Source organism: Lacerta agilis, chromosome 2 (genome assembly GCF_009819535.1).
Source record: "Lacerta agilis isolate rLacAgi1 chromosome 2, rLacAgi1.pri, whole genome shotgun sequence".
NCBI classification, from domain to species: domain Eukaryota; kingdom Metazoa; phylum Chordata; class Lepidosauria; order Squamata; family Lacertidae; genus Lacerta; species Lacerta agilis.
The window spans coordinates 8,968,104-8,996,095 of NC_046313.1; the positions used below are offsets into that span (position 1 = coordinate 8,968,104).

General features: G+C 48.3%; 1 protein-coding gene across 1 annotated transcript in view; it reads left to right on the forward strand.

The window, feature by feature from the left end:
- Positions 1 to 2,317: 2,317 nt before the first annotated feature.
- AMHR2 (anti-Mullerian hormone receptor type 2) overlaps positions 2,318 to 27,992 on the forward strand; it is a 33,029-nt gene continuing 7,354 nt past the window's right edge. The window contains exons 1-8 of the mRNA XM_033138489.1: positions 2,318 to 2,716; positions 8,027 to 8,176; positions 13,749 to 13,829; positions 16,926 to 17,065; positions 20,226 to 20,453; positions 22,185 to 22,299; positions 24,963 to 25,123; positions 27,259 to 27,406. Of these exons, the coding sequence (XP_032994380.1) occupies positions 2,461 to 2,716; positions 8,027 to 8,176; positions 13,749 to 13,829; positions 16,926 to 17,065; positions 20,226 to 20,453; positions 22,185 to 22,299; positions 24,963 to 25,123; positions 27,259 to 27,406 (1,279 nt within the window). The 5' untranslated portion in view covers positions 2,318 to 2,460. The remainder of the gene's footprint in view (positions 2,717 to 8,026; positions 8,177 to 13,748; positions 13,830 to 16,925; positions 17,066 to 20,225; positions 20,454 to 22,184; positions 22,300 to 24,962; positions 25,124 to 27,258; positions 27,407 to 27,992) is intronic.

Genomic DNA, 27,992 nt, shown 5'->3' on the forward strand with positions numbered 1-27,992 from the left:
GAACTGCAAGTGTACTTTGCTATGTCTACAGAGAGACTCCTTTATCAGCCTGGTTGTTGAAAGCAAGGCTGAAGTTGTCAACCACAGTCCTGGCGGTGGTGCTGGCAATCTCACTTAACGCCATCAGCAGAAGTGTTTATGCAACCAAGTACTGCCAGTGCTGCTCATAGTTAAATATAGAATCATAAGAAGAGTAGAGTTGGAAAGGGACCATGAGCGTTCATCTTGTCCAACCCCCTGAAATTCAGAAATATTTTGCCCAGCAGGGGGCTCAAACCCACAGCCCTGAGATTAAGAGTCTCGTGCTCTACCAACTGAGCTATATTCAGGCGGAAGGCTGAGGAGCTTTTGCATATCCTAATTGCTCTGCACTGGGTGAGAAAGTTAGCAAAATGATTGTTAACCTATACTGTCAAAGCGGAAGCTTTTATCATTTCATCTGCTCGATATTCAGTCTGGTGGAGACACTAGTATGTTTTAAGGCAGGGGTCAGCAAACTTTTTCAGCAGGGGGCCGGTCCACTGTCCCTCAGACCTTGTGGGGGGCCAGACTATATTTTGAAAAAAAAAAATGAACGAATTCCTATGCCCCACAAATAACACAGAGATGCATTTTAAATAAAAGCACACAATCTACTCATGTAAAAACATGCTGATTCCTGGACCGTCCGGGGGCCAGATTTAGAGGGCAGTTGGACTGGATTCGGCCCCCCAGGCCTTTGTTTGCCTACCCATGTTTTAAGGTGCTCTTCTGAACAAAACGGCAGCCTGCAGCCGGCCCAGGGGTGATGACATAGAGGGCAAGACACTTTGCATGAGATGTAAACTTCCATCTACTGGTTCCCATGTGAGTCCCCCACCCCACTGCCCCCTCGGTTCCTTAGCCCAGTGTTTTTCAACCACTGTTCCGCGGCACACTAGTGTGCCGCGAGATGTTGCCTGGTGTGCCGTGGGAAAAATTGAAAAATTCAAGAGAATTACTTTATATATAGTCAATATAGGCACAGAGTTAATTTTTTTAACATTTTCTAATGGTGGTGTGCCTCGTGATTTTTTTCATGAAACAAGTGTGCCTTTGCCCAAAAAAGGTTGAAAAACACTGCCTTAGCCCACTCATTCATTGGGTTGCATTTACAAGTGGGTTGTGTTGTGATAATATGAAGCTGTATTTTGCTGAGTCGGACTGTTGATTCAACCCCTTGCCAGATCAATATGATCTGCTCTGACAGGTAGCAGTTCTCATAAATCCTCAAGATGGAAGGATCTTTTCCTGGTTTACTGCCTGAAATCCTTGAACTCGAGATGCTGAGGATTGAACATGGGGGCCTTTGGATGCAAAGCATGCGCTCGTTCCTAGCGCTGTCATACCATCACAAATAAAAAGTAAACCCTCTCCTGAACATCTGGAAAGAAGGCTTCAAGGATGTCCCCCCCCCCCCAGGAAATTCTTTTGGAAAAAAAACCAAAAACTTTTATTTGATTTTACAAATACAATATTATAACAATCCAAATGCATATCCATATACAGAGAGTACTCTAAATCACAGGACTCCCCCCGCTCCCCTTCATGGGTCCTATTGTCAACATTTACAACTGTATTTTATTCCATAGTCTATATTTTATATCAATCCATATTGCCCATAATTTTGTTACACTACAAGTGAGATTAAAATCCTGCTAATGTTTTCATCTGCTTCCAGTGGTCGCTTTAAATAAAATAAAAAAAATTCCCATACTTTTAAAAAAATGTTTTTGTCCTCTTGGAAATTCAATGGGATGTAAGTACACAATTCTGCCAGTTAACCACCTCTGTCCACCTACCCACGCTATATATTGATGCATATAGCACAGGTCCCTTTCCTTGGAGTGGTGGAGGAGGGTGTTGATGTGATCTCATTTCTATTTTTTAACGAAGCACAAAAATGACCCCAACAGTATCTCAACAGGAGTGCTTGTGCACATTTTCAATTTGATGTTGAACATACCCATTCGAGTGGACCTTGAATGAATATAGCTGAGAATCTTGTTCCGCCGACTGAAAACCTCCTTGTCTCTCGCCACCCCCACCCCCCCATACCAATATTCTTTAAATCTGAAACTCTGTCCTTGAGCTGCCTAGGAGGCACCCCAGGCTAGGGCATCTGAGAATCGCCCTCCTTGAGTTTGCAGGGAGTTGTTTTGCTGCCTCGTGGGAGGTGTTTTTGTATGGTGGCATTGGAAGCTGTTAGATCCAATCTGTTTAGGCATGAAGGCAGACCCACTGGAAATTCATCTTGTCCCTCCTTGCCTAGATGTGCTGCCTCCCTCCCCCTGCTTCAGCACTTGCGGTCACTCGCTGACAGCAACCAGCCCCATCCCACATGCTGGAGCCAGCCAAGTCCTTCCCACCTGGGCCCGGAGGAGGAACTCCAAGGCGGCAAGTTAGGTTTGCATATCCAGTTCAGGTGCTCTTGGAGAGTAGATGGGGCCCTGCCGCCTGCTTTGGAGACTGTCTGCCTGGCTAATAGTACTGAGATGCCAAAAGATGAGCACCAGTGCCCTGAGTAAAAACCGCAGCTGCGTCTCCTATGGATCTAAGGCCGTGATGGAAGGTATGGAGCATCTCAAGGGCTTAATCTTGGAGGACGGCCACAACAGAACCATCCAGTGCCCTCACAACCAGTGCTGCTTCGGTATCTGGAACCTGACCCAAGGACATCTCCAAGCCAAGTTGCAAGGTGAGGGCCAAAGGTGGGCAGAGGAGCTGCTACAATTATTCCCTAGGGGTCGGGTGGGAAAGGAGGCAGGAAGACGGAAAGCCCAAAGCTCACATGATTTCGGATCCAAAGGGAGGTGGGATTTTGGAGCATATAGATTTTAGAGACAAGGACTCTGCTGCATGGTGTAGGAATGAGATGATGGGGACTCAGCAAGCTTAGAACAAAGGAATTTTCTTGATGCCATGTCCAATTATGGGTCCATTTAGTTCAGTATTGTCTACATGGCCTGGCAGAAGCTCTCCATGATTTCAGACACGATTCTCTCCCAGTCTTACCTGGAAATTGAAACTGGGACCTTCTGGAAGAAAAGCAGGTGCTCTATCATGGAGCTACAGCCTTCCCCGGCGATGCATGCATTTCATCTCTAGATCCATAAGCCTGTAAGAGAGAGATCAAAGGGTCATCAAGTATACCTGAGTGTCCCTAATGCAGGATCTCTTCCCTGCCATCCCTTAAAAACTACTGTGCTAGACTGAGTGTTCAAGCAGAAATATATTGGCACCGGGGTGGAAATGAAGCCTAGAAGATTAGCACCATGAGAAAGGGAGAAATTGAACAGCAGCCTCTACTTGCCTTTTGATTTCTGACAATTTAAAAGGCACGGAGATTCATCAAAACTGATTCCTTGCAGCATGGACTGCAGCGCAAAAGATCTGAGAGTTTTTATAGCGGCTTCAGAGGGGTGGGCTGCCTTATGGGATAATCCGGTTTGATGGTTTTCCCAGGTTGATTTACAGGTAGGTAGCCGTGTTGGTCTGCCATAGTCAAAACAAAATAAAATAAAAAAATTCCTTCCAGTAGCACCTTAGAGACCAACTAAGTTTGTTCTTGCATGCACACGAAAGCTCATACCAAGAACAAACTAGGTTGATTTGTTGGAGATGGGGTTGAGGTGCTAGTGGAGGAACAGCTCTGCACCATAGCTCTGTGGCTGGGTGCTGGGAATTATAGTTCGGGTGTGTGTGGAAACTACAATTTCCAGGTGTCTGGGGTGGGAGAATGCACTTCAAATGTATGGTGTGGATGCAGCCTGTTTCTGTGGGTATGTAGTAGATTCTACTGGCTGATTTGCAAGCACATTCAGCATCCGATGTCTCATCGCTGGATGATTTGCAGCTGAATGAGTGAATTGCTTCCACCACCACCTGGTCAAAGTGCTCTGCTTGAGAATAAGTGAGAAGAATCATAGAATTGTAGAGTTGGAAGGGAACCCCACGGGTCATCTAGTCCAACCCCCTGCAATGCAGGAATCTCAGCGAAAGCATCCAATGTAGGAATGTGTGCAACCGTCACATAATGGCTTGCCAGTGTAACTGGTCACAGCTGAGGGGCTAAGACAGAGCTTTCAGATTAACTAAAAATGTGAAAAGGCTTTTCAGCTTGTACACATGCTTGCCTGGACTCACCCACCCTGACATATGGCAGGTTACGAGCATGCCAAACGTTTCCTGCTTATTCAGTTTTGCATCGTGTAGTGATTTTGGTACCTAGGCTTCCCAAAACGAACCGCACATTTGCCATGTTATGCTCAGAAAGAGTTGCGCTTCACCACACATTTAATGCACATTCAATGCACATTTAAAGCATGTGGGCTTCCCCCCAAAACATCCTGTGAACTGTAGTTTGTTAAGGGTGCTGGGGAGGGTGAGGGAAAACGACAGTTCCCATGAATATTTGTGGGAAGTCATGTGCTTTGAATGGAGCCTTAAAAGTGTGGTGTGGATCTGCCCAATGATCATTTGGAGTCCTCATTTATTTATTTATTGCATTTTCCATCCCATTATTTTCCAAGAACATCATTTTTCTTCAGCTACCCCGTCTTATCCTCACAACAACCCTGTTATAGGCTAAGAGACAGTGACCAGCTGAAGGTTACCCACTGAGCTTTCAGGGCTGAGTGAGAATTTGAAGTTAGGTTCTCCTGTGCTGTAGTCCAGCACTTTAACCACTATTCCACACTTCCTTCCTTCCTTCCTTCCTTCCTTCCTTCCTTCCTTCCTTCCTCAGAATATGAGAGAGAAGAAAAAAACTAGTGGAGAACAGATAGCTGGGGGTGTTTGTGCTCCCAGCCAACATATATCGGACCCAGCTTATGAAATGTATCTCTGCAAGTCCTTTAGTCCCTCATTGCAGCTGTTTGAAAAGATAAAAACGAAGTTTTAATAGATGAAGAGAAAGCTCCCGGGCAGCTTTCTTACACACGGCGACCCTTCTTCCCTCCCTTCCAAAGAGGGCTGGGGAGCTGGCGGTTGCTATGGGGAGAGACGAGGAAGATCAGGTCAGAGTGCACCTTGTGCGAGTGTGTACCAAAAACGCAGCAGCAACTCCCACCTTTCCTCCCGCAGTTCGGCCAGGAGAGGAAGCCTTTCGTTGCCACAAGTGCAACTACCTGTGGCTCAGAGCGAGCGCTCACCAGTCGAGGACCTCCTCGCTGGAGGCCTGGCGTTCCCTTCCTCACCACAGAATCCCACCCGATTTCACTCCTCAGCTAGTTAGGCCGTGATGCTCTCCCGCCCAACTCTGCAAAAGAACAACAACCCCAGGCTTTCCAAGGATGTTAAGGAGAGCAGGTGACTCTAAGGAAAGGGGGGCGTCCCCCTAAAGCCGATGACAGGTGAGGGAGAGCAGGCCTGAAGGAAAACCTTGCGTCAGGGCTGGGTAACTGAGGGTCATTTTTCTTGCTAGGTAGCCTTCCAAGGGCCACATGCCAGTAGTGAGTGAGGCCAGAGGCAATCGGCGGGCATAACACCAGGTGCGAATTATATCTTTTTCCAGTAGACTACGACTACTTTCTCTCTCTCTCTTCTCTTCCTCCATCCCTCCTCCATCCAGAGAAGCAAAAGGCGCTATCAGAGTTCAAGGGCACATTCCAGCCAGGCAAAAATATACAGGGCCAGTGAGGATTTTTGTTTTTTTGGGAGGGCACCAAAGTTACTGAGCTTATTTTAGATGATCACCCCCTTATGTTGTTGAGCTTTTTTGAGGGGAAAGCACAGGTAAAAATACAGGCCGGTGGGGGGCAGGATTCTGCTGGGGGGGGCAGAACCTCAGTTATTGTCGTACTGTTCTTTGGGCCCCTCTGTCCCACTTGGCAATCCCCATGGTGAGGAATCTGGTCCTGGGAGACTTCTAGCATACAATATATTGAAATAATAAAAGTTTTGTTAGCATCCATTGGAGGTGGGGGGCAGTAGTGAAAGTATTACAGTGGTACCTCGGTTCTCAAACTTAATCCGTTCCAGAAGTCCGTTCCAAAACCAAAGCGTTCCAAAACCGAGGCGCGCTTTCCCATAGAAAGTAATGCAAAACGGATTGATCCGTTCCAGACTTTTCAAAACAACCCCTAAAACAGCAATTTAACATGAATTTCACTATCTGACGAGACCATTGATCCATGAAATGAAAGCAATAACAAATGTTCTGTACTATAAAACAAATGTTCTGTACTATAAAACAAATACTATAAAACAAATTATTACCATTACCAGTGCTTTTTTTCTTAAAAATAAAAATAAAAAAATGTTCAGGGGTACTCTCAGTTTCCTACTCATATTGAAATAATGTCCCTCAATGAGGCCTAACTTAGATTCTCAAAATGTTTAAGGGTATGCGTACCCCTGCGTCCCCCCAGAAAAAAGCACTGACTAAATTAATTAATTAATTGATTGATTGATTTAATTTGTATGCCATCCTATACCCACAGGTCTCAGGGCGGTTCACAAGACAAAATCACAAAATAAAAAAACAAACAAAATGCATAATAAAAACAAGGACAAGAACCACCCAATTATCCCCCCAACACATTTTAAAAGAAGAGTTTGGATTTAATATCCCGCTTTTCACTACCCGAAGGAGTCTCAAAGCGGCTGACATTCTCCTTTCCCTTCCTCCCCCACAACAAACACTCTGTGAGGTGAGTGGGGCTGAGAGACTTCAAAGAAGTGTGACTGGCCCAAGGTCACCCAGCAGCTGCATGTGGAGGAGCGGGGAAACGAACCCGGTTCCCCAGATTACGAGTCTACCACTCTTAACCACTACACCACACTGGCTGGTTTTGCAGGCTGTGTGCCAGCAGCAACCCAAGGAGGTGGAGCAGCAGCTCAGGAGAGACCGATATTGAGCACAACTTCTCACCCAGCTTTTTGGCCCTGGGCTATTGGTTTCCACAGAATGCTGCTATGGGTTCTTCCAAGTCGGAGGCTTCTCTTGTGATTCTTAGTGCGGGCTGGGCACTAATTCAGGGCAAACCAGTGTGGATGCTTGGAGATGAGAGACACGTGTCCACAATGCGGCGTCCAAATGCAGGGCGAGAATCGGGGCATGGGCCAAGGGTTAGGAGTCAAGATGCAAAAAAATTCAATTTATTTGAATTCTAGTCCCTACAAAATATGTGTGGGGAGGACCCCAGGTCCCACAAGGACTAAGTGAGGGTTGGCTGGGGGAAATGGGAGGAACGGTGGAAATCAGATCCTGAATTAAAATCCCAGCACAACTTTGGACTTCCTGGGATAGCCTTGAAGAAGCTGTTCTCTCTTGGTCGCTTTCCTATTTACTAAGGTGTCCTGTTAATTTCATAGTGACATACAGTATACTGTATATCAGGGGTGGCCAACTCCAAAGAGACTCCGATCTACTCACAGAGTTAAAAAGTGGCAGTGATCTACTCCCTTTTTTGGGGTTCAGGTCAAAGTTGTTGAGCTTTTATTTATGAAGGAGGAAGACCCATTGGGGGGGGGGGTTGGGTCAAAGTTGTTGAGTTTTTTCAGGGAGGAGGTAAAATGTTGAGCTTTTCTTAGGGGAGCCACAGTTGTTCAGCTTCTTTGGGGGAGAGCCAATGATGTACCAGTGATCTACCGCAGACGTCCAGTGATCTACCAGTAGATCATGATCTACCTGTTGGACGTGCCTGCTGTATATTTTTAAGACACCGAAGGACCCGCAGGCTGAATTTGAAGCCCCCTTTCCTTCTCATTGTTCTCTGTATTTGTATGTATACTTCTCCTTCTAATAGTGTCCCCCCCCCTTTCCATATTTATCTGTTAAATTTATAGCTGTCTGGGGTGCTTGCAAACCCATGAAAAGCAGAAAAACAAAATAGCATTTGAACTATGCAAACAAAGCAGATAAAACTGGCACACGAGGAGGATCTGCTTGGAATCTAGCTCTCAAGGTCACGGAGATGTGATGTTCCCCTGATTAAACTGTTTATCTGAACTCCCTCCTCTCCATCTGCCCCCCACCCCCCACCCCTGTCTCCTGCCCATCCAGGTTGCTGGATTAGTGAAAAAGATGCCTGCGATTCTGCAGCCTGTGAGTCTCGATCTTCAGAGGACGCCAAAACGGTCACTTTGTCCTGTAGGTGCAGCTCTGATTTGTGTAATGCTAACATCAGCCACGTTGGGCCTGGAAAGAAGCAGGGTAAGGAGGTCTATGGGGTCAGGGGTTGGTGGGGAGTTACAGGATAGAAAGTCGAGAGGAGGAGGAGGAGGAGAAGGATTGCAACTGAGCGGCAAATGTTGGGACCATAAAAGTGAGAATTAAAGTGAGGGAAATCCGGACACAAAAGAAGTTGTTGAACTTTTTGGGGGAAAGCCGTGTTGGTCTGCCATAGTCGAAACAAAATAGAAAATTCTTTCCAGTAGCACCTTAGAGACCAACTGAGTTTGTTCTTGGTATGAGCTTTCGTGTGCATGCAAGAACAAACTTAGTTGGTCTCTAAGGTGCTACTGGAAAGAATTTTCTATTTTGTTTTTTGGGGAAAGTCGCTGAGCTTTTTCGGGGGAAATTTCAGACATTTTCCCAGTCCCACCCCCCCACCATGCTGCTTCCATCATTTGAATTCCAGACGCATGGCAACCCTAGAACAGAAGCTAACAGCACAATCCTAACCACATGCATTAAAGCACATTGCGTACCCTACAAAAAAATCTGGACAACATACTTTGTTAAGGATGCTTGGCATTGTAGCTACAGTTCCTGGGATTCTTTTGGAGAAGTTAGGATAGCAGCCATAGGCGTGTAACTCTAATATTCCCTTCCCATGTCTTTTCTTCACTGTTCTCTTTTCTTTTCGCTGCTGTTTAATGTCCAGGCTTTCTCCAAACCCCTGTGAGAAAAATTGTGTCTGCCCTCCCGCATCCCACCCACAGGTGCACTCCTGCATATCAGCGGTTGGGGTGACCCACTCACTCAGCAAAGACCTTGAGAGTCTCGCTGGGAGGGAGCACACCACGTTTCTGAGTCAGACTGATAACCACAATTTGGAGAAGCAGGAGCTGCTTGCTCCGATGGGAACCATCGGATTGCAGGACTAGGGCTCCCTTCCAAAAACATCTCCTCCAAGAAATGTCCTGAACCCATTTGGGGGCTCACATGGAAGGGAGGGCAAAACTGGCTCTAATTCTCTGGTTTTCTAGCGCTGGAAGAAGCACAGGGATGTCTACGGGTAAGCACAACAGGAGGAGAAGAAGTAGAAGAGTTTGGATTTGATATCCCGCTTTTCACTACCCGAAGGAGTCTCAAAGCGGCTAACATTCTCCTTTTCCCTTCCTCCCCCACAACAAACACTCTGTGAGGTGAGTGGGGCTGAGAGACTTCAGAGAAGTGTGACTGGCCCAAGGTCACCCGGCAGCTGCATGTGGAGGAGCGGAGACACGAACCCGGTTCACCAGATTACGAGTCTACCGCTCTTAACCACTACACCACACTGGCTCTCAGCACACTGGCTCTCAGGAGCACACATTCTAAGCCTGAGTCCTAGAACCTAGGACCATGGTTGGGCCGGCCCAACCATTAGGCAAGGTGAAGTGTATCCTGCCTCAGGCAGCAGGATACAAAGGGGCTACATATTCCGGTGTAGAACTTTATTCTCCCTTTGTTCCCAATGTAGATCTTCACTCACCACTTCTTCCCTGTCGGGCAGGGAGGTGGCACTTTGCGGTTTGCCTCAGGTGCCAAAATGACTTGGGCCGGCCCTGCGTTTCACCCATTACATTTTTAAGACGTATACAAAGCTACAGTTCTCAAGAGTAGCTTAACTATCCACCCCTCTTCCCGGGGAACCTGGGAACGGTAGTTCTGTGCGGGAAATAGAGGTCTGCTGACAACTTTCAGCACCCTTCAACTACATTCCCAGGATTCCTTGGGGGAAGCTATGACGTCACAAAGTGGTATGATTCGGCTTTAAAGTAAGTAAGTAAGTAAGTAAGTAAGTAAGTAAGTAAGTACTTTATTATGGTCGACGACCAGCACACACACACACAAAAAAGATACATACAGAATCAATAATAAATGCAATTTAAAATTGATCTGAGATTTGATCTAAAAGGGGTTGGCCATATTAAAATTAAAATACATTAAAATTAATAATTATTGCTTTAAAAGAATAAATTTAGAAATTAATTAAAAAATCAACAATTCAGATTATTATAATACTTAAAAGAAGGATCAGGAGCCACCTAATTGTGCGGACTGAAGCTTAATAGCGACAGCACAGAACTTTGCCACCGCAGCTGTGACCTTAGGGTTGGCATCTGAGAGGAGCCAATGGGCATAGTGTTCTTCGGGACATCCCGGAGACTCACATAATAGCGGAGAGATAAGTTCATTCCGTAAAGCCCTATAAAAGCAGCAACGGAGAAGTACGTGGTCTGTAGTCTGTAATGTATAGTACACATGGGGGGGGGCCTTACGTTCGATGCACTCCTGCAGATTTGATGTGCACACTACAGCAACATTGCTTAACGCCTGCATGGGATCAAGGCACAGAATGCTAGGCTTGGCCATGGCTCCCAAGCAAGCACATGCACAGTGTGAAAGCACATCTTTTCACTGTTGGTCCTACTCTGGCATATGAGACAGTCGTGCAGCCCTGGAGTCAAAGGCCTGCCTTCAGCCAGCCTGCCCAAGATGGATCCCAGTCTTTCTTCCTCCTCCTCCTTTCCAGAACATCCTGCTATAAAAACTCTTATTTTCCTGTCACTTCAAACACACACCTGGCAGCATCTGTCTCCCCAGGCCAAAGGATTCCTCTTAGATGGCCCACCAACCCCTTTTGTCATGTTAACAGATTTCCTCTTCACCAGGTCATCTGGTCTGGTTTGCAAGCATAAGCCGGCCCAGAGATTCCTTCTCTGGCACAGCTCTGCAGCTTGTACTTTCATCCATATCCCAATTAATCAAAATTCTACCAGGGTTTTCTAGGGTTTAGGGGGGTCTTCCCCCCAAATCTATAACAATATTCATTAAATATGTCGATGTAAACAAACGTCAACATGTTACAGCCACTCCTTGAAGATGTGGTGGCCCTTGCTTTTTAATCCTGAAAGGGTCCCTTCCTCAAGAGTTTTTCTGAACCTGAATTTGACCTTGAACTCTTGTAACACAGGGGTTTTCAAAGCTGGTTCCTTTGTTCATAAAACATCCATTCAACCTCAATGTAACAATCATAGAACAACAAACTGATTGCCTCACACAATGTTCTCATGGTGGGCAGCTGTTCAAAGCAGGCGGATGGAGAGAGCAAAGGGAGGAATAAGGGTCTTCATGGTGTATTTTAGAGGCCTTAGAGTTGCCAGTCGACTAGTCTCATAGAATCGTAGAGTTGGAAGGGACCCCAAGGGTCATCTAGTCCAACCCCCTGCAATGCAGGAATCTCAGCTACGGTAAAGCATCCATGACAGATGACCATCCAACCTTGGCTTTAAAACCTCCAAGGAAGGCGAGTCCAGCACCTTCGGAGGGAGACCATTCCACTATCGAACAACAGTTACTGCCGGAGAGTTCTTCCTGATGTTCAGTCAGAATCTCTTTTCTCGTAACTTGAAGCCCCAGACCAGGAGAAAAAATGTCCTGGCCTGTTCTTGTGCCATTTTAACAACATGCAGAATTGCAGTTTGTGAAAATGGAGAACACTGCCTCCTTCAGGCTGAAACCAGGGCTTTTCCCTTTGCAAAAAAAGCTGCGAAACTTTTAGTTGATCCTCAAAAAAACCAGGGCTTTCCCCTTTGCAAAAAAGCTGCAAAACTTTTAGCTGATCCTCAAAAAAACAGGGCTTTTCCCTTTGCAAAAAAAGCTGCAAAACCTTTAGCTGATCCTCATAAAAACAGGGCTTTTCCCTTTGCAAAAAAGCTGCAAAACTTTTAGCTGATCCTAAAAAAAGGAGGAAAACCAGAAAAATATTTTTTCCCTTGTTTCCTCTTCTAAAAACGAGGTGCGCCCTATGGTCCGGTGCGCCCTATGGAGCGAAAAATACGGTATTTATTCATTTGTTATAATTGTATCCAGCCCTTCCAAGGAACTTGGAGACGTGTGCATTGTTATGGCCTAATATATTATGAGGTGGGCTCAGCCAGGAATAGGCAGATTTCAAGCTTAAACGTATCTACATTGGGTTTTTTTAGTGTTTTTTTTACTAAAACATTTAAATCCATTAACCAGTCACAGAAGCAAAACAATGGAACAGGGGAGCTCTGCATGCTTAGAATTAAGGGTGTCTCACAACACACGCTCAGCCCAGGAATTTGTTTTGGCAAACAGAACTGCCCTCCCAGACCTTTCACACACAAACCACTCCTGCTTCCTCCTCTCCAATTCCCAATTTTTCCTCCTTTCAGCCACCTAATTCTGGAAAAAACAACAACCAACCTTGTTGCTGTTGTTAAACAATTGGGAGTGCAGAAACAGTTACTACTACAAACAGTGCTTTTTTTCTGAGGGGGGTACGCAGGGGTACGCATACCCCCTAAACATTTTGTGAATCTTTGTACTTTTGTCCATTTACTGCATTTATTTCCCCCGATTTGAACTACAAAATGGTGATTTTCTTGAGTCAAAATGAGAGTACCCCTAAACATATTTTTTTTTAAGAAAAAAAAGCACTGACTATCAATCACCCGGAAATCTGTCAGTGAGCAGACATTTTGCTCACCCCTGGCTTAGGCTGAGATACAGCATTTGACCCCAAACCATCCTCTGAGTGTCATGTCTGAGGGAGGAACTGAACCAGTCTCCCTCGTCCTGGCAGTATAGCTTTGCTGAAAGCAATCTGTTTAATAAATTATTATTATTATTATTATTATTATTATTATTATTATTATTATTATACACCACCAGAGACAAAAGAATGAGAAAACAGCCATGTTCTCTCAGAGAAACTGGACTACGCAGGACATGCTTTTCCCCTCACGAGTGCTACACTAGGCCATGGCGAGATAGAGGAAGGAAACAAACTAAGCGTTGCTTTGCGAAACTGAAGTTAGTTTTGCATCGAGTGCAAACCGGGCTGCATTTTATTTTATACAGTGTACGTTCTACTCTTTGCAGAATAGCGTAAGGAAAGGCGTCGGCCCTCTCGAGAAGCTTTGCAATCGATCGCAGCCTTTGCTAGCAGGTCCCTTCCAGCTTTTTGGGGCCATGTGCAACTCCCGCCGCCAGCCCCAGACAGAATGTGTAAGGGCCGTGCACTGTTGCTCCTTTTGCACAAGTTTGCACCAAGTTCTGTGTTGCAGCGACTGCGTTTCCTGGTTCTCCCCGCCGCCTCCCGCCAGAGCGCTGCAGTTACCACAGCAAGGCCTTCTTCAAACGTGGGAAGGCAACGGGGAGGATGCAGGAATGTTGGCTGTCGAGATGAGAAGGGGGCTGCCTTATGGAGTGGGAGGTGTCCTTCCCCCCCCCCTGCCCAATTTTAATTTTAATTAAAACATCAGAGGAAAGTGCCTTGGAGATGGAAGGAAGCTGGTGCCAGGGTTGGGCAGAGAGGTCTTGGAAATGGACATGCCAGAGGCCCGTGAGCACCTGGAGGGATGGAGGAGTGGCTGATGGGATCAAAGCCCAAGGCTTGGAGCCAAGAGGCTTGGAAGTGCACACCCTGGGAAATGGGTTTACAAGAGATTGTCCTCCTTCCTCCTCCTCTGAAATGTGGAACGCACTGAACCGATTCTCCCACCGCAGCGGAGATGTTTGTGATCACCTTCCCTTCTTATCTCTGCAGCTGCGTCACTGCCCAGTGGGAACATCTGGATCATTACCTCCTGCATTCTTCTCCTCTTCCTGGGCTGTCTGGCGTTTCTAGGTATTGTGACTTTGAGGGGGGGGGGCAAGGCATTTGCAATAAGGGTTGGCTACACGCAACTGGGATGCGGGTGGTGCTGTGGTCTAAACCACAGAGCCTAGGGCTTGCCGATCAGAAGGTCGGCGGTTCGAATCCCCGCGACGGGGTGAGCTCCCGTTGCTCGGTCCCAGCTCCTGCCAACCTAGCAGTTCGAAAGCATGTCAAAGTGCAAGTAGATAAATAGGGACCGCTCCGGCGGGAAGGTAAACGGCGTTTCCGTGCGCTGCTCTGGTTCGCCAGAAGCGGCTTAGTGATGCTGGCCACATGACCCGGAAGCTGTACGCTGGCTCCCTCGGCCAGTAAAGCGAGATGAGCGCCGCAATCCCAGAGTTGTCCGCGACTGGACCTAATGGTCAGGGGTCCCTTTACCTTTACAGACAACATTCAGCTAGAGGCGAGGGAAGAAGGGGGCACACCTGCAGGCTGCTCAGAGAATGGCGACAGCAGACTCTCTGCTTGCCCTGCATAGAAAACCCAAACACACAGAACGGGCGCCAGGAGTCAGCATTGCTGGGCACCAGCCGATGCCCAAAACTCAGCAGGGGCTCCGATGATGAGCCCCCCCCCCAAACCCACTGGCCTCGCACTTCCTCCTGTCAGCTCTCTCCAAGCATGTAAACAGTGGCTTCTGCTTTGCTGTCTCCCGGGTAGCGATGCTAGTGATATGGACTGGATAAAATTATTTCTTCATGCAACACATGGCTTAACTATGGAACTCCCTGCCGCAGGAGGGACTCCCAACTTGGATGGCTTTAAAAGAGAATTAGGCAAATGTATGGAAGGGAAGTCTATGGGAGGCAGCAATGCTTCTGAATGCCAGTTTCTGGAAGCCGCCAGAATGCTTGGATCCTGCTTGCGGGTTTTCTGCAGGCATTTCGTTGTCTGCCATGAGAACAGGCTGCTGGATTGCGTGGACTATAGGCCTGTTCCAGCAGCTGTTCTGCTGTTCTTATTGAGAGAGGCAGGAGCAGGGCCGTGCTGACTAGACCAGTAGGGAGTGCTGACCAGCCCCAACTTCGATATCTGTGTCTTGAGCCCAAACAGTCTGCGTTGAGAGGAAACAGTCAAACATATGTACAAAGGCTTCCACAAAATCTGGAACCTGGCACCCGGGGGCAGAGCAAGGGGGGTGGGGGGCGGCCCACCCCAGGTTCCAGGGGAGGGGGGGTGACACTTTGGCCGCCCTCCCTACCCTGCCCCGCCGGGTGGGCCCCGAGTGGGCCATGCCGCCTTTCCCCCCTTTCCTCGGCTCTTTTTCGGCGTGAGGGGCGGGCCAGCGAGGAGGGGGCACCATGCCAGTGACAAGCGTGATGCCCCCTCCTCACTGGCCCGCCCACGCGCCGAAAAAGAGCTGAGGGAAGTGGAAAAGAGGGAAGCAGAGCAGGTGCGTAGAAGCCCCTGCTTTGCTTCCCCTTTCCCCCCTTTCAGCGGCTTTTCGTGTGCGTCGTGACATCACGTCGTGACGTCACGATGCACGTGCCGTGCCCCGCCCCCAGGGGGTGCTTCGCCGCCGCCGCACCAGGCAGCGCAGAGGCTTCCTCCACTGCTGCTGGCATGATCCCGAACATTGTCGCACTTAGATCCTCTCAAAGGACCTCTCACACGCCGTGCTTGTCCTCATTACAGGCATGACATTAGGATGAGTATGTGTGTGTGTCGTTTATTTCTGAGAAGGAAACACACTTTCTTGCAGCAGCCGCAAGCCAAGACTTCACCAAATGTGATCTTTTAAAAGTAGCCAAGATATGCGAGCAATGCATCGTATTCGTGGCTATTTTTCTATAAAAAGAGGTGCCGGAACTCACCATGAACTTGTTGTCTTATAAAGGCAGTGGCGCCCACCTGAGAGGTGCCGGAACTGAGTTCTGGTGAGTTCAGGCTGGGGAAAAACAGCCCTGGTTGTATTTATTATTTGTCGTATTTTTCCCGTCTATAAGACGCCCCCATGTACAGGTTATAAAACGACCCCTATTTTTTGAGCCCAAAATTAAGAAATAAATATTTTAAACATTCCACGTATAAGACGACCACCAATTTTAAACTTTAAAAAATTCGGTGAAAATATAGTCTTATACACGGAAAAATACGGTATTATCCCCCACCCTTTTTCTCTAAGGAGCTCAAGGTGGTGTGTGTGATTCTCCCCATCCCCTTTTAATCCCCACAACAAGCCTGTGAGGTAGGTTATCCTGAGAGGCAGTGAGCGGCCCAAAGTCACCCAGTGAGCTTCATGGTCAAGTGCAGATTTGAACCTTGGCCTCTCCCAGGTCCTCCTAGTCTGCCACTTTCACAAGAACTTTGTTTTTTTTTTAAAAAATAATATTTATTAAAGAATTTTAAAAAACAAAACATAAAACGACAACAAAAACAATTCAAACAAACTACATTAAAAAAAGAAAAATACAAAACAATACAAAAAAAATCTTATTTTCTTAAACAACCTATATTTTCCTCACATCTTAATCGGACTTCCTCCTGTCTCCTGCGTCCCTTGCAAATATCTTAAGTAACTTCCCATTTAAACTATATCTAACCTTCTTCTAATAACAACAATTTTCTTACCTTCTCTTATCACTTACTTAAAAATATTACAATATAACAATTTCTAACTCTATCTCTACATCTTACCTCACTACCCCAAATCATTTAACTCATCCTTTATTTAACAGCCTATCCTTATTTTCAAAAAAGAAAATCTAATTTTAAATCTTACAATATTTTTTTTTAATACAATTTAAATTTCCCCCATTCTTTTTCCACCGCGTCGTCTCTCTGGTTGCGGATTCTCCCGGTCATTTCTGCAAGCTCCATATAGTCCACCATTTTCATCTGCCATTGTTCGATAGTAATACCTCACTGAACTTTGGGTAAGGAACGGCTGAGCAGGATATCTAGTGGCCAGAGATTGTGGCTCTTCGTTGCCTTCACCCCCCCCCCCCAAGGCCAGCAGTACAAATTAGGCAAACATATGAACACCTGCCTAATCTGTGCAGGACTTTGATAATTTTGGGGCTCGTGTCTTGCTGCAGGGGCAAATATACTTTTCTTTCCTTGCAGTTCTACGGCAGTGGAAAGTCCTTGCTGTGCTCCTGAGCCCAGAAGAAAGCGGTGAGCTCACCAAGGTCACTACGAGCTCGGAGCCAAAAACCGAGAGGAAACTGCCCAGACAGGAGCTTCCAGATCTCCAGTTCCTTCAGGTATCAGTTGTTGTGGGGGACCATGGACCCACTGAGAGTCACCCTAGTTTGGTTGCTTTATCCGTGGGAAACGCCAACCTGGTCTGAGGGGCAGCCCAATGCATTTGGGCACCTGAGGCGAAACACAAAATGGCGCTCCTCCTCACAGGGGAAGAAGGGATGAGGGAAGATCTACGTCAGTAACAAGCAGGCAATAAATATAAACACAAGGAACAGGGTGGGAGCAGGCCAGAAGCATCTCTTCTTTTCTAAGAGGCCGTTGTAGCGACGGCATTGGGGGGAGCACTACTGAGGAGAAGGCAGATCCAGCCTCCAAGGAGTGCGCTGCAGCTGTTGCTGCCACCATGGCAGCGGAGGCAATGCATTTCTTGGAGGCCACATCTGCTGCTCATGTGGATCCTGCCGCCTGAGGCAGTAGCCTCACTTTGCTTCATAGGCGGGCAGGCCTTGGTGCAGTAGCCCTGTTCTCTTTTGCATCAGGCCATGCTATACATCTCTCTCACACGCACCTGTGTCATTTTTGCCTCCTCCTTACGATCCTAACTGCTTCGAGTGACGTTAAAGTAGGGTTGCCGTTTCTGAAAAGCTGAAAATCCGGACAATCTCTTGCCCTTACCACAGCAAAGAGACTGATACCGATGAATTGGAAAAATAAAAATGCGGCTCCCTTCTGCGATTGGATTGAAGGCTTATACAAACTTGCAACATATGAACCACTTGCATATAAACGCAGGCTTGCCATGGGCAAATTCAGTGACATTTGGAATCCATTCTTACGAATACTGTCATAGGTTAAGATCTGATGAAGTACAATAACAAGCTTGGAAAAAAGACAGTTTTGGGTGTGTGTGTCCCCCTTTATTTTTCCTTCTGTCTCTCTTATGCTTTTTCTCTCTTTTATTTACGTCTCACCATGTTTTGTTGTTGTTCAGTCGTTCAATCGTGTCCGACTCTTCGTGACCCCATGGACCAGAGCACGCCAGGCACGCCTATCCTTCACTGCCTCTCGCAGTTTGGCCAAACTCATGTTAGTAGCTTCGAGAACACTGTCCAACCATCTCATCCTCTGTCGTCCCCTTCTCCTTGCGCCCTCCATCTTTCCCAACATCAGGGTCTTTTCTAGAGAGTCTTCTCTTCTCATGAGGTGGCCAAAGTACTGGAGCCTCAACTTCAGGATCTGTCCTCAGGGCTGATTTCTTTAATAATGGATAGGTTTGATCTTCTTGCAGTCCATGGGACTCTCAAGAGTCTCCTCCAGCACCATAATTCAAAAGCATCAATTCTTCGGCGATCAGCTCTTCCGTACATTACTACTGGGAAAAACATAGCTTTAACTATACGGACCTTTGTCGGCAAGGTGATGTCTTTGCTTTTTAAGATGCTGTCTAGGTTTGTCATTGCTTTTCTCCCAAGAAGCAGGTGTCTTCTAATTTGGTGACTGCTGTCACCATCTGCAGTGATCATGGAACCCAAGAAAGTGAAATGTTTAGCGCACATATAATTATGTACTTTTAATAAAGATGTTAAAAGAAAGAAAGAAAGAAAGAAAGAAAGAAAGAAAGAAAGAAAGAAAGAAAGAAAGAAATTTATTTTTTGAAGTTTTATAACTATTTTTTTTCAGAAATTCACCAAAAAAACAGCACTTCCAATATGGGCTGCCATACGCCCGGGTGTCCCCAGACACTGTGGCGGCTTTTAGGAAATTCCGCCTGGACATCATTATCGAAGGACAAATCCTGGCTATTTCCGGGAGATTCCGGACATATGGCAGCCCTAGTTAAAGGGGCTCTTTCTTAGTTGCTTTGTAGTACAAATGTAATCCTGACATGGGCCAGAGGCATAGCTGTCAACTTTCCCTTTTTTTGGCGGGAAATTCTCTTATTCCAGCGCTGTTTCCCACTGCAAAAAAAAGGAAGACTGACAGCTATGGCCAGAGGGATGTCCATTTGCATTACTCATAATGGCTCTCCTTGACTTCCTGTTTGACATCCAGCTATCTAATGTTGAAGCATCAATGGCATAAGAGTAGCTCCACACCCCTCCACCCCTGTTGTTGTATTTCTTTGTCATGATTGCAAAAGAGAAGGCTTGCCTTGTGATGGCAGTGTTGTCCCAACAGACACCCGGAAGGAAAGAAAGCACCCTTTGATGACTAGTGTGCTATTTGTGCCGTGTCTGAGAGCTGTTCATCTGTTATAGAAAGCAGAAGAAAGCCATTTTTAAACCGATTATATATTCCAACCACTGTTAACAGTCGTGCCGCAAACTACCGCAACTGGAGCAAAATCCAGTTTAAGGTTCATCTGTGTGGAGGCATTCTGTGAACGGCTAAACTCAGAATTCTGAATACCGGCAAAAAAAACTACAGTTCCCAGTTCCCACTTCTCTACAAAGTGGGCAAGTGGGGTAGCCTTTGCTGTTAAGCTTGTATTTATGCCTCGAGGGTCGCTGCCCTTCTGTCTTCCCCCATCCTAACCACAAGGACTAGAAGCTTGCACGGTTTGTGAGGTGACGATCACATGGGGTAGAAAGCAAGGTATGATCAGTTTGGAAATGTCTTCCAGATTAACAGCTTTTTGAACTTAAATTGTGCATTTCAAGAATAATGGGATCAGAATAATGGGATACAGGGCTGTGCTTAGAGTTAGGAATTGGATGCTAAGATTTGCCGCAGCCTTTCCCAAACTGGTCCTCTCCAGATGCTTTGCATTATTATTACAGTGTTTTTGTTGTTGTTGTTAAATTAAATTTTATACTGCCCTTCACCCAAGGATCTCAGGGTGGTTTACAATATAAAAACACAGAAATACATAGCACAGTGACAAACTTAAACAATAACACCCCACCCCCAGTTTAAAATCAATTAATTAGGCAAAGGCCTGGGAGAAGAGGAATATTTTTGCCTGGCACCTAAAAATATCTAACAAAGGCTCCACAACTGGGGAGCCACCACATAAAAGGCCCATTCTCTTGTTGCTGCCCCATGGACCTCTCAGGGAGGAGGCACATGAAAAAGGGCCTCAGATGATGATCGCAAGGTCCAGGCCGGTTCTTACTATTCCTCATGCGAGGTGGGGGGTGATGGGAATTGTACTCCAAAACATCTGAAGGGCGCCAGGTTGGGGAAGGCTCCTTCACCCAAATTCTTTTTGCCCAACAGGTTCTTCATGAGGGGCAGTTCTCCAAGCTGTGGCAAGGAACATTCCGCCAGCAGCCTGTGGCCATCAAAGCTTTCCCCGCTTTGTGCTACCGGCAATTTGCATCCGAGTGGGCTGTGCACAGTCTCCCGCTGATGAGCCATGACAATGTTGTGCAGTTTGTGGCTGCCGGGTGTGGAGGACCACACAAGGAACAGGGGGGCCTCCTGGTTCTGACGCTGTATCCATTGGTGAGTGCCACGCACAGGAACTAGTGATATGATTCAGGTTGTGCCCAAGCAATTGTGCCCACACAAGTGGCAATTTATACATGTGTGTCTGGAGCAAATATTTGCCTGCATATAGTAATGCGGGTGGCGCTGTGGGTTAAACCACAGAACCTAGGGCTTGCTGATCAGAAGGTCAGCGGTTCGAATCCCCGTGATGGGGTAAGCTCCCGTTGCTCGGTCCCGGCTCCTGCCCACCTAGCAGTTCGAAAGCACTTCAAAAGTGCAAGTAGATAAATAGGTACCACTCCTGTGGGAAGGTAAACGGCGTTTCTGTGTGCTGCTCTGGTTCGCCAAAAGCGGCTTTGTCATGCTGGCCACATGACTCAGAAGCTGTACGCCGGCTCCCTCAGCCAGTAATGTGAGATTAGCGCCGCAACCCCAGAGTCGGACACGACTGGACCTAATGGTCAGGGGTCCTTTACCTAGTAATGCACAAACATTATTTGCCTGATTATAAGCACAGCACACGGTGCATTTTACGTGCTTACCTTCTTGTTCTATAAGTTGGAAGTTTGGAATCCTTCCTGGACAAAATTCAGCCCTATTGGAATCTCACCTTGCTTTTTCTAAAAATCACATTTCTAGACCGTAAGACTATGAGGAAATGTTTGGAAACGTGTTGGCAGTGTTTGATGAAATTCCAAATATCAGAGATGAATGAGGAGCGATAGCGGGATCTGACCAGGATCTCCTCTTCAACCCCTCTTCCTTTTCCAAGGCTTTGCGAAAGAACAAAACCAAAACAAGAACCCCAAATTGTCTGAAATCCTGAAAGTCAGAAGCAGAATATATGGTTGTGCAGACAACTCCTGTGGATTTTACTTAGTATACACAATTCTGTGCTGTAGATGTCAAATCCTGCAACTCTGCTGTAGTCCTAAGGTCTTGCTTGTGGGCTTCCCATAGGGACATCAGCTTGGCCACTGCGAGGACAGAGTGCTGGACTCGATGGGCCTTCTTAAGTTCTGAACCCAAATTCCCGGTGTCCAGTATAAGCAATGACAACATTATTACCGTATTTTTCCGTGTATAAGACGAGGTTATTTTCTTTAAAAATCATGCTGGAAATTGGGGGTAGTCTTACTCACAGATAGTGGAGAAGTGGGACGGGCGATTGGCGGCTGCCGTGAGCTGGAGATTGCCAGCAGCATTTTTGCGGGTGATTGGTGTGTGCGGCAAGGTCCGGTGGCTATTGGCTGCTGCGGCAATTGGGCGTGCGATTGGCTCTTGCTTTTGGCGAGCGTGCAGACGGTTGGTGGCTTCGTTGATGTGCGTGCAGTTTGCTGCTGCAGTTCTGTGGGTGAGTGCTCTTCAGCAACTCTGGGCAACCTCTCCCGCCCCCCCCCAAAATGCTGAACAACTCAGGGCAATCTCCCTCTGTTTTCTCAATTTGGAGTCCCGAACAGTGGCGTGTTATGCACGGAAAAATACGGTAACTTGCGTCTGGCAGGGCATGCGAAAGCCATACCTGAAAGTAGCTCCCGGCAGGGGAAGGGCTGTCAACAGATGATCAAGAGGCAAAGTGGTATTGGGTCACACCAGGGAAAGCAGTTAAGGACTGCAGTAGTCCCCAGCTAAGGCCTTATTCTCAGTCAGCAGTCCGCTGAGTTCTGCAATTCTCACCTAGTTGCAGTGGATGGACTGCTCTAGTTTATGTGCATTGAGTTCTGTTGCATGGTGCTTTCTTCACAGGGGTCCCTACGGCATTTCCTCATACAACACGTTTGTTCCTGGGACGTCACTCTCAAGCTAGGGTCCTCCCTTGCCAGGGGCCTTGCTTTCTTACACAAGGAGCTGTGGAAGGAAGGTAAGAGGCAGTGGTCCCGGGGGTACTCATCATCATCATGTGTTTTATTGTTCCTTAGATGTACGGGAAGGGGTAGTACCTCTGGTGGGGAACATGTCGTGCTCCTTCTGGGTAGTTCGTCCACCAATGTTCTCATTGCTTTGATCTGTGGCTCCAAGAAGCTGTGAGCAACAGCAGCCATCCCATGGGAACAGCTTTGACTAGCTGGCTAAACCAGGTGAGGGCAGCTGATGGGTCTTAAACGGTGAGTTAGGGACTTCCCCTGCATGCAAGGAAAGGCAGTGGCGTAGGAAGGGTGGGGCGTAGGGGGCGCTTCACCCGGGGTTCCAGGGGAGGGGAGGTGTTCCAGGGGGTTCCAGGGTTCCAGGGGAGGGGAGGGGAGAGCCAGTGTGGTGTAGTGGTTAAGAGCGGTAGACTCGTAATCTGGGGAACCGGGTTCATGTCTCCGCTCCTCCACCTGCAGCTGCTGGGTGACCTTGGGCTAGTCACACTTCTTTGAAGTCTCTCAGCCCCACTCACCTCACAGAGTGTTTGTTGTGGGGGAGGAAGGGAAAGGAGAATGTTAGCCACTTTGAGACTCCTTCGAGTAGTGATAAAGCGGGATATGAAATCCAAACTCTTCTTCTTCTTCTCCCCCGCCACCTGGCACCCCGTCTGGACGGGGCAGCCCCACGAGCTGCCGCTCGCTCGCCGGCTCGCCGCGGGAGCAGCAGCGCCAGCCCCGATGCATCTGGCCACCACTGCTGCTCCCGCGGCGAGCGAGCAGTGGGTCGTGGGGCTGCCCAACCCGCCGCTCGCTTGCCAGCTCGCGGCAGCACCGGCCGAATCCACTATGCATGCCCGGAAATCCCGGGCATGCACACTGCATCTGACGCATCGTGGCGTCACAACGCATGCGCCGTGGCGCCCCGCCCCCAATGGGGGTGCCTCCACACCACCGCCGTCCTGGGTGGCGAAGAGGCTTCCTACACCGCTGAGGACAGGTTCCAGTGGAAGGAGCGGGCAAGCAGGGGCGTTCCTAGCCCCTTGGCTGCCCGGGGCGGGAAGCCAAGAGGCACCCCTGGGGGTGGGGGCATCGCGGCACGTGCGCGCGTCATGACGTCATGACGCTGCGATGCCCCGCCCCCGGGGGATGCCAGGCGGGGGCTTCGGGACTACCTGCAGCTCGCAGAGGCTCCCGAAGCGGCGGCCCGGCATCCCCGGGGGCGGGGCATTGCGGCATGTGCGTCATGATGCACGCACACGCGGCGACGCCCCGCCCCCGGGGGATGCCGGGCGGGGGCTTTGGGAGCCTCTGCAGGCTGCAGAGACTCCCGAAGCTGCCACCCGGGCCCCCTCGGGGGGGGGGCGCAAGTGGGGCAGGGAGAGGGGCGGGTCCCCTCTCCTTGCCCCGGCTCCGCAAGCCAGCCAGCGGCGCGAAAAGCCGCTGGAGGGCGGGGGCTATTTTCGGTGCTGCCGGGGCAGAGCCGCAGGGACGGCCAGCGAGGGGGGTGACACCCCGACTCGCTTGCAGCCCCTGCGACTCCACCCCGGCAGTGCCGAAAATAGCCTAAAAAGAATTATTTAAAAAAGTATTAAAAAAAAGCCCAGTGGGCGGGGCCGCCTCCCGATGTGTCACCCCCAGCAGGGCCGCTGCCCGGCCCCCCCCCTGCGGCGCCCCTGCGGGGCGAGACCAATAGTGGATCCAATGGACAAGAAGCCGCTTTCTGCACGAGCTGTAGAGGAAAATGAGGGTCGTGTTAAAAGAAAAACTGCTCCTTTTCCCTTGTGGGGTATTCCGGAGCCCATATAGAGTTCTTAAGTGGGTTCTCTATCAGTAGGAGAAAATAACAGAGGCCAACCAGAATATACTGAGAAGCAAAGCGGCTAGTAAGCCTGGTCTTTATTAAGGGAACTGTTGCAACAGGGTCCCCACTCACCACACGCAGGGGAGAGGAGAACCCTGAACCATGGTGCGCAAGCCCTTATATAGACTTTTGAAATTGCCTACCCTGTAGCCCAAGACCACCCCCCCCCCTAAATATCATATCATACATGCATCACAGAATGAGGCAGTCTACAGCAGAAATACATCACAGGAGGCGGTCTACAGCAGAAATCCTGCTTGCCAGGATACCTGATAACGGTCACTGATTGCATTGCCTGGGCAGACTGGCCATTTTTTTGTGTGATGGTTAATATTTTAGTTCCTGAATCCAGGTCACAGGCTCACCCTATTCATACACAAATACACCCTTAAAACAGGCTTTGCAGAGGAATATTTGAGGTCGTTGGGAGAGTCAAAATGGCTTCAGGATTGTTCTCCCATACTATTTCAGAAACATGGTTCATATATTTAGATATGTGTGCATTTATGGATATTTATTCTATATTTGAGACCTTAAAATTCTTATAACAGTCGGATGGGACTTGTCAACCTAGGAAAGTAGACTGTCTAGAAGAAAGAAAATCCCCCTCCCCTGCTACCTGAGATCTTTTAAGTGGGAATGCTTGGGGTTCAAACCTTTTCCCATGCAGTCCCTGTGCTCTGCTACTGAGCTATGGGCCTTCTTCCTCTCTCTGCTTTCTCCCCGCTGCTCATTGTCTTGAGAAGTTCATGGTGGGTGAAGCCTGAGCTTCCGGTCAGGCCTTGCCACCGCTAACGCCCTTCCTCTTGGTACCAGGCCTGCATAAACCTGGGGTGGCACACCGAGACCTGAGCAGCCAGAACGTGCTGGTGCGGGAGGACGGGACCTGCGTCATCACGGATTTCGGCCTCGCCATGACTTTGCCTGCACGCCATGAGGCGTGGAGAGAGGGCCCCGCGGAAGGCCTTGTACGCAAGGTACCTGCATCGCTATGGGGTTGAACGGAACGGGAAGCAGGTTGGAGAGGAGTAGCATCAAGGCTTGGCGATATCGGGGCACGATAAGGTAGTGGGGGGTGACAATTGCAGGGCTTCTCAGCCATTAGACAGAGGGAGCTGCTTCATGCGGGAGATGTTGGGGACGAAGCAGCAGCAAAGCGATAGAGGACACAGCTATGTGCCACGTGACATAATATTGATTCTATGAGCTGCCTTGGAAATGGGCTGCGTAAGGCAAGGGGGTCCTCGGTGCTTTGCAAAACTTATTGCCTGCTCCTCTGGCGAAGGAAATTGCTCAAAATATGCAAAGTCTGCTTCCTTTGTTCAGTTCACGGAACACATTTCCTTCTCGCATTTACACGGCCACCTTTCCTCCAAGCCACTCAGGGTTGCCCCAGTTCTCTCTTCTGTTGTATTTTAATTGCGCCTGCAACCTGCCCTAGGACTTTAGGGTGAAGGGCAGGTAATAAATTGTAGTGTTTTGGGGGGACAGGGGGCAGGTGTGTGGGGGGGACTCCCTGGTCCTGAATGGGGTAACTGTGCCCCTGAAGGACGAGGTGTGCAGTCTGGGACTCATTTTGGACTCACAGCTGTCCATGGAGGCACTGGTCAATTCTGTGTCCAGGGCGGCTGTCTGTCAGCTCCATCTGGTACGCAGGCTGAGACCCTACCTGCCCGCAGACTGTCTCGCCAGAGTGGTGCATGCTCTAGTTATCTCCCACTTGGACTACTGCAATGCGCTCTACGTGGGGCTACCTTTGAAGGTGACGCGGAAACTGCAATTAATCCAGAACGCGGCAGCTAGACTGGTGACTGGGAGTGGCCGCCGGGACCACATAGCACCGGTCCTGAGAGATCTACATTGGCTCCCAGTACGTTTCCGAGCACAATTCAAAGTGTTGGTGCTGACCTTTAAAGCCCTAAACGGCCTCGGTCCTGTATACCTGAAGGAACGTCTCCACCCCCATCATTCAGCCCGGACACTGAGATCCAGCGCCGAGGGCCTTCTGTCGGTTCCCTCACTGCAAGAAGCAAAGCTACAGAGAACCAGGCAGAGGGCCTTCTTGGTAGTGGCACCCGCCCTGTGGAACGCCCTCTCATCAGAGGTCAAGGAGATAAACAACTACCTGACATTCAGAAAATCAGGCAGCCCTGTTTAGGGAAGTTTTTAATCCGTGATATTTTAAATGTATTTTAATATTTGATGGAAGCCGCCCAGAGTGGCTGGGGAGACGCAGCCAGATGGGCGGGGCACAAATAAAATATTATTATTATTATTATTATTATTATTACTACTACTACTACTACTACAATAAAATTTGTAGTAAATCTGAAAATTTACATTGTAATGTAGCCAAAGCAAATTCCGAGTATATTGAAAAATGTACTTGGCCAATAAATTATTATTCTATTATTCTATTCTATTCTACAACCCTGCGAGGTAGTTTAGGCTGAGAGAGCAGAACAGGCCCATCATCACCACGTGATTCATTTCAGCAGGGGTTGAAGTCAAGTCTCTCTCTGGCTGGAAGACAGAACGCTAAAACAGGATGCCTTTATCATCTTGGTTGCCCTCCTCTGCACACGTTCCAGCTTGTCAGCATCCTTCTTAAACTGTGGTGCCCAGAATTGGACACGGTATTTCAAGTGTGTGGTCTGACTATTACTTCCCTTGATCTGGGCACAATCCTTCTGTTGATGCAGCCTAGAATAGCATTACCCTTTCTTGCTGCTACATCACACCGTTGACTCGTGTTCAGCTTGTGGTCCACCAAAACCCCTAGATGCTTTCCACATGTACTGCTAATTCCCCCATCTGGTTCTTCCTGCCCATGTGCAGAACCTTACATTTGTCCCTATTGAAATTGATTTTGTTAGCTTGCGCCCAGTTCAACCATCTGTTGAAGGTCATTTTGAATTCTAATTCTGCCTTCTGCGGCATTAACTACCCCTCCCAGTTAGGTGTCACCTGCAAATTTGATGAGCTTCCCCTCAATTCCTTCCATTTAGCTTCAGCCCATGGTGTACAAAGGCAGGATGTGCCAACTCTGAGCATAACCATTTCCTATCCCAAGCTTGCATTAAGTAGCTGGTGTCACCCACATTCTCCCTAGGCAGGGGCGCCACGCTACATGGCTCCTGAAATTCTGGACGAGAGTTTGAACCTGCAAGACTTGGGCTCGGCGCTGAGGCAGGCTGACGTCTACTCCCTGGCACTGGTGCTGTGGGAAAGCCTGATGAGATGCTCTGCACTCTTCCCAGGTGAGCAAAAGAGAGAGAGGATGAGAGAAGCAGCCTCGCACTGCTCATCCATAGCCCCAAAGGTCATCACCCCATTGTAGGACATGGGTGGCGCTGTGGTCTAAACCAGTGTTTTTCAACCTTTTTTGGGCAAGGGCACACTTGTTTTATGAAAAAAATCACGAGGCACACCACCATTAGAAAATGTTAAAAAATTTAACTCTGTGCCTATATTGACTATATATAAAGTAATTCTCTTGAATAGGAATCAAATAAACACAATTTTTCCCACGGCACACCAGGCAACATCTCGCGGCACACTAGTGTGCCGTGGAACAGTGGTTGAAAAACACTGGTCTAAACCACTGAGCCTCTTGGGCTTGCTGATCAGAAGGTCGGTGGTTCGAATCTACGTGACAGGATGAGCTCCCATTGCTCTATCCCAGCTCCTGCTAACCTAGCAGTTCGAAAGCACACCAGTGCAATTAGATAAATAGGTACCGCTGCGGTGGGAAGGTAAATGGCATTTCTATGTGCTCTGGTTTCCGTCACAGTGTTCCGTTGCACCAAAAGTGGTTTAGTCATGCTGGCCACATGACCCAGAAAG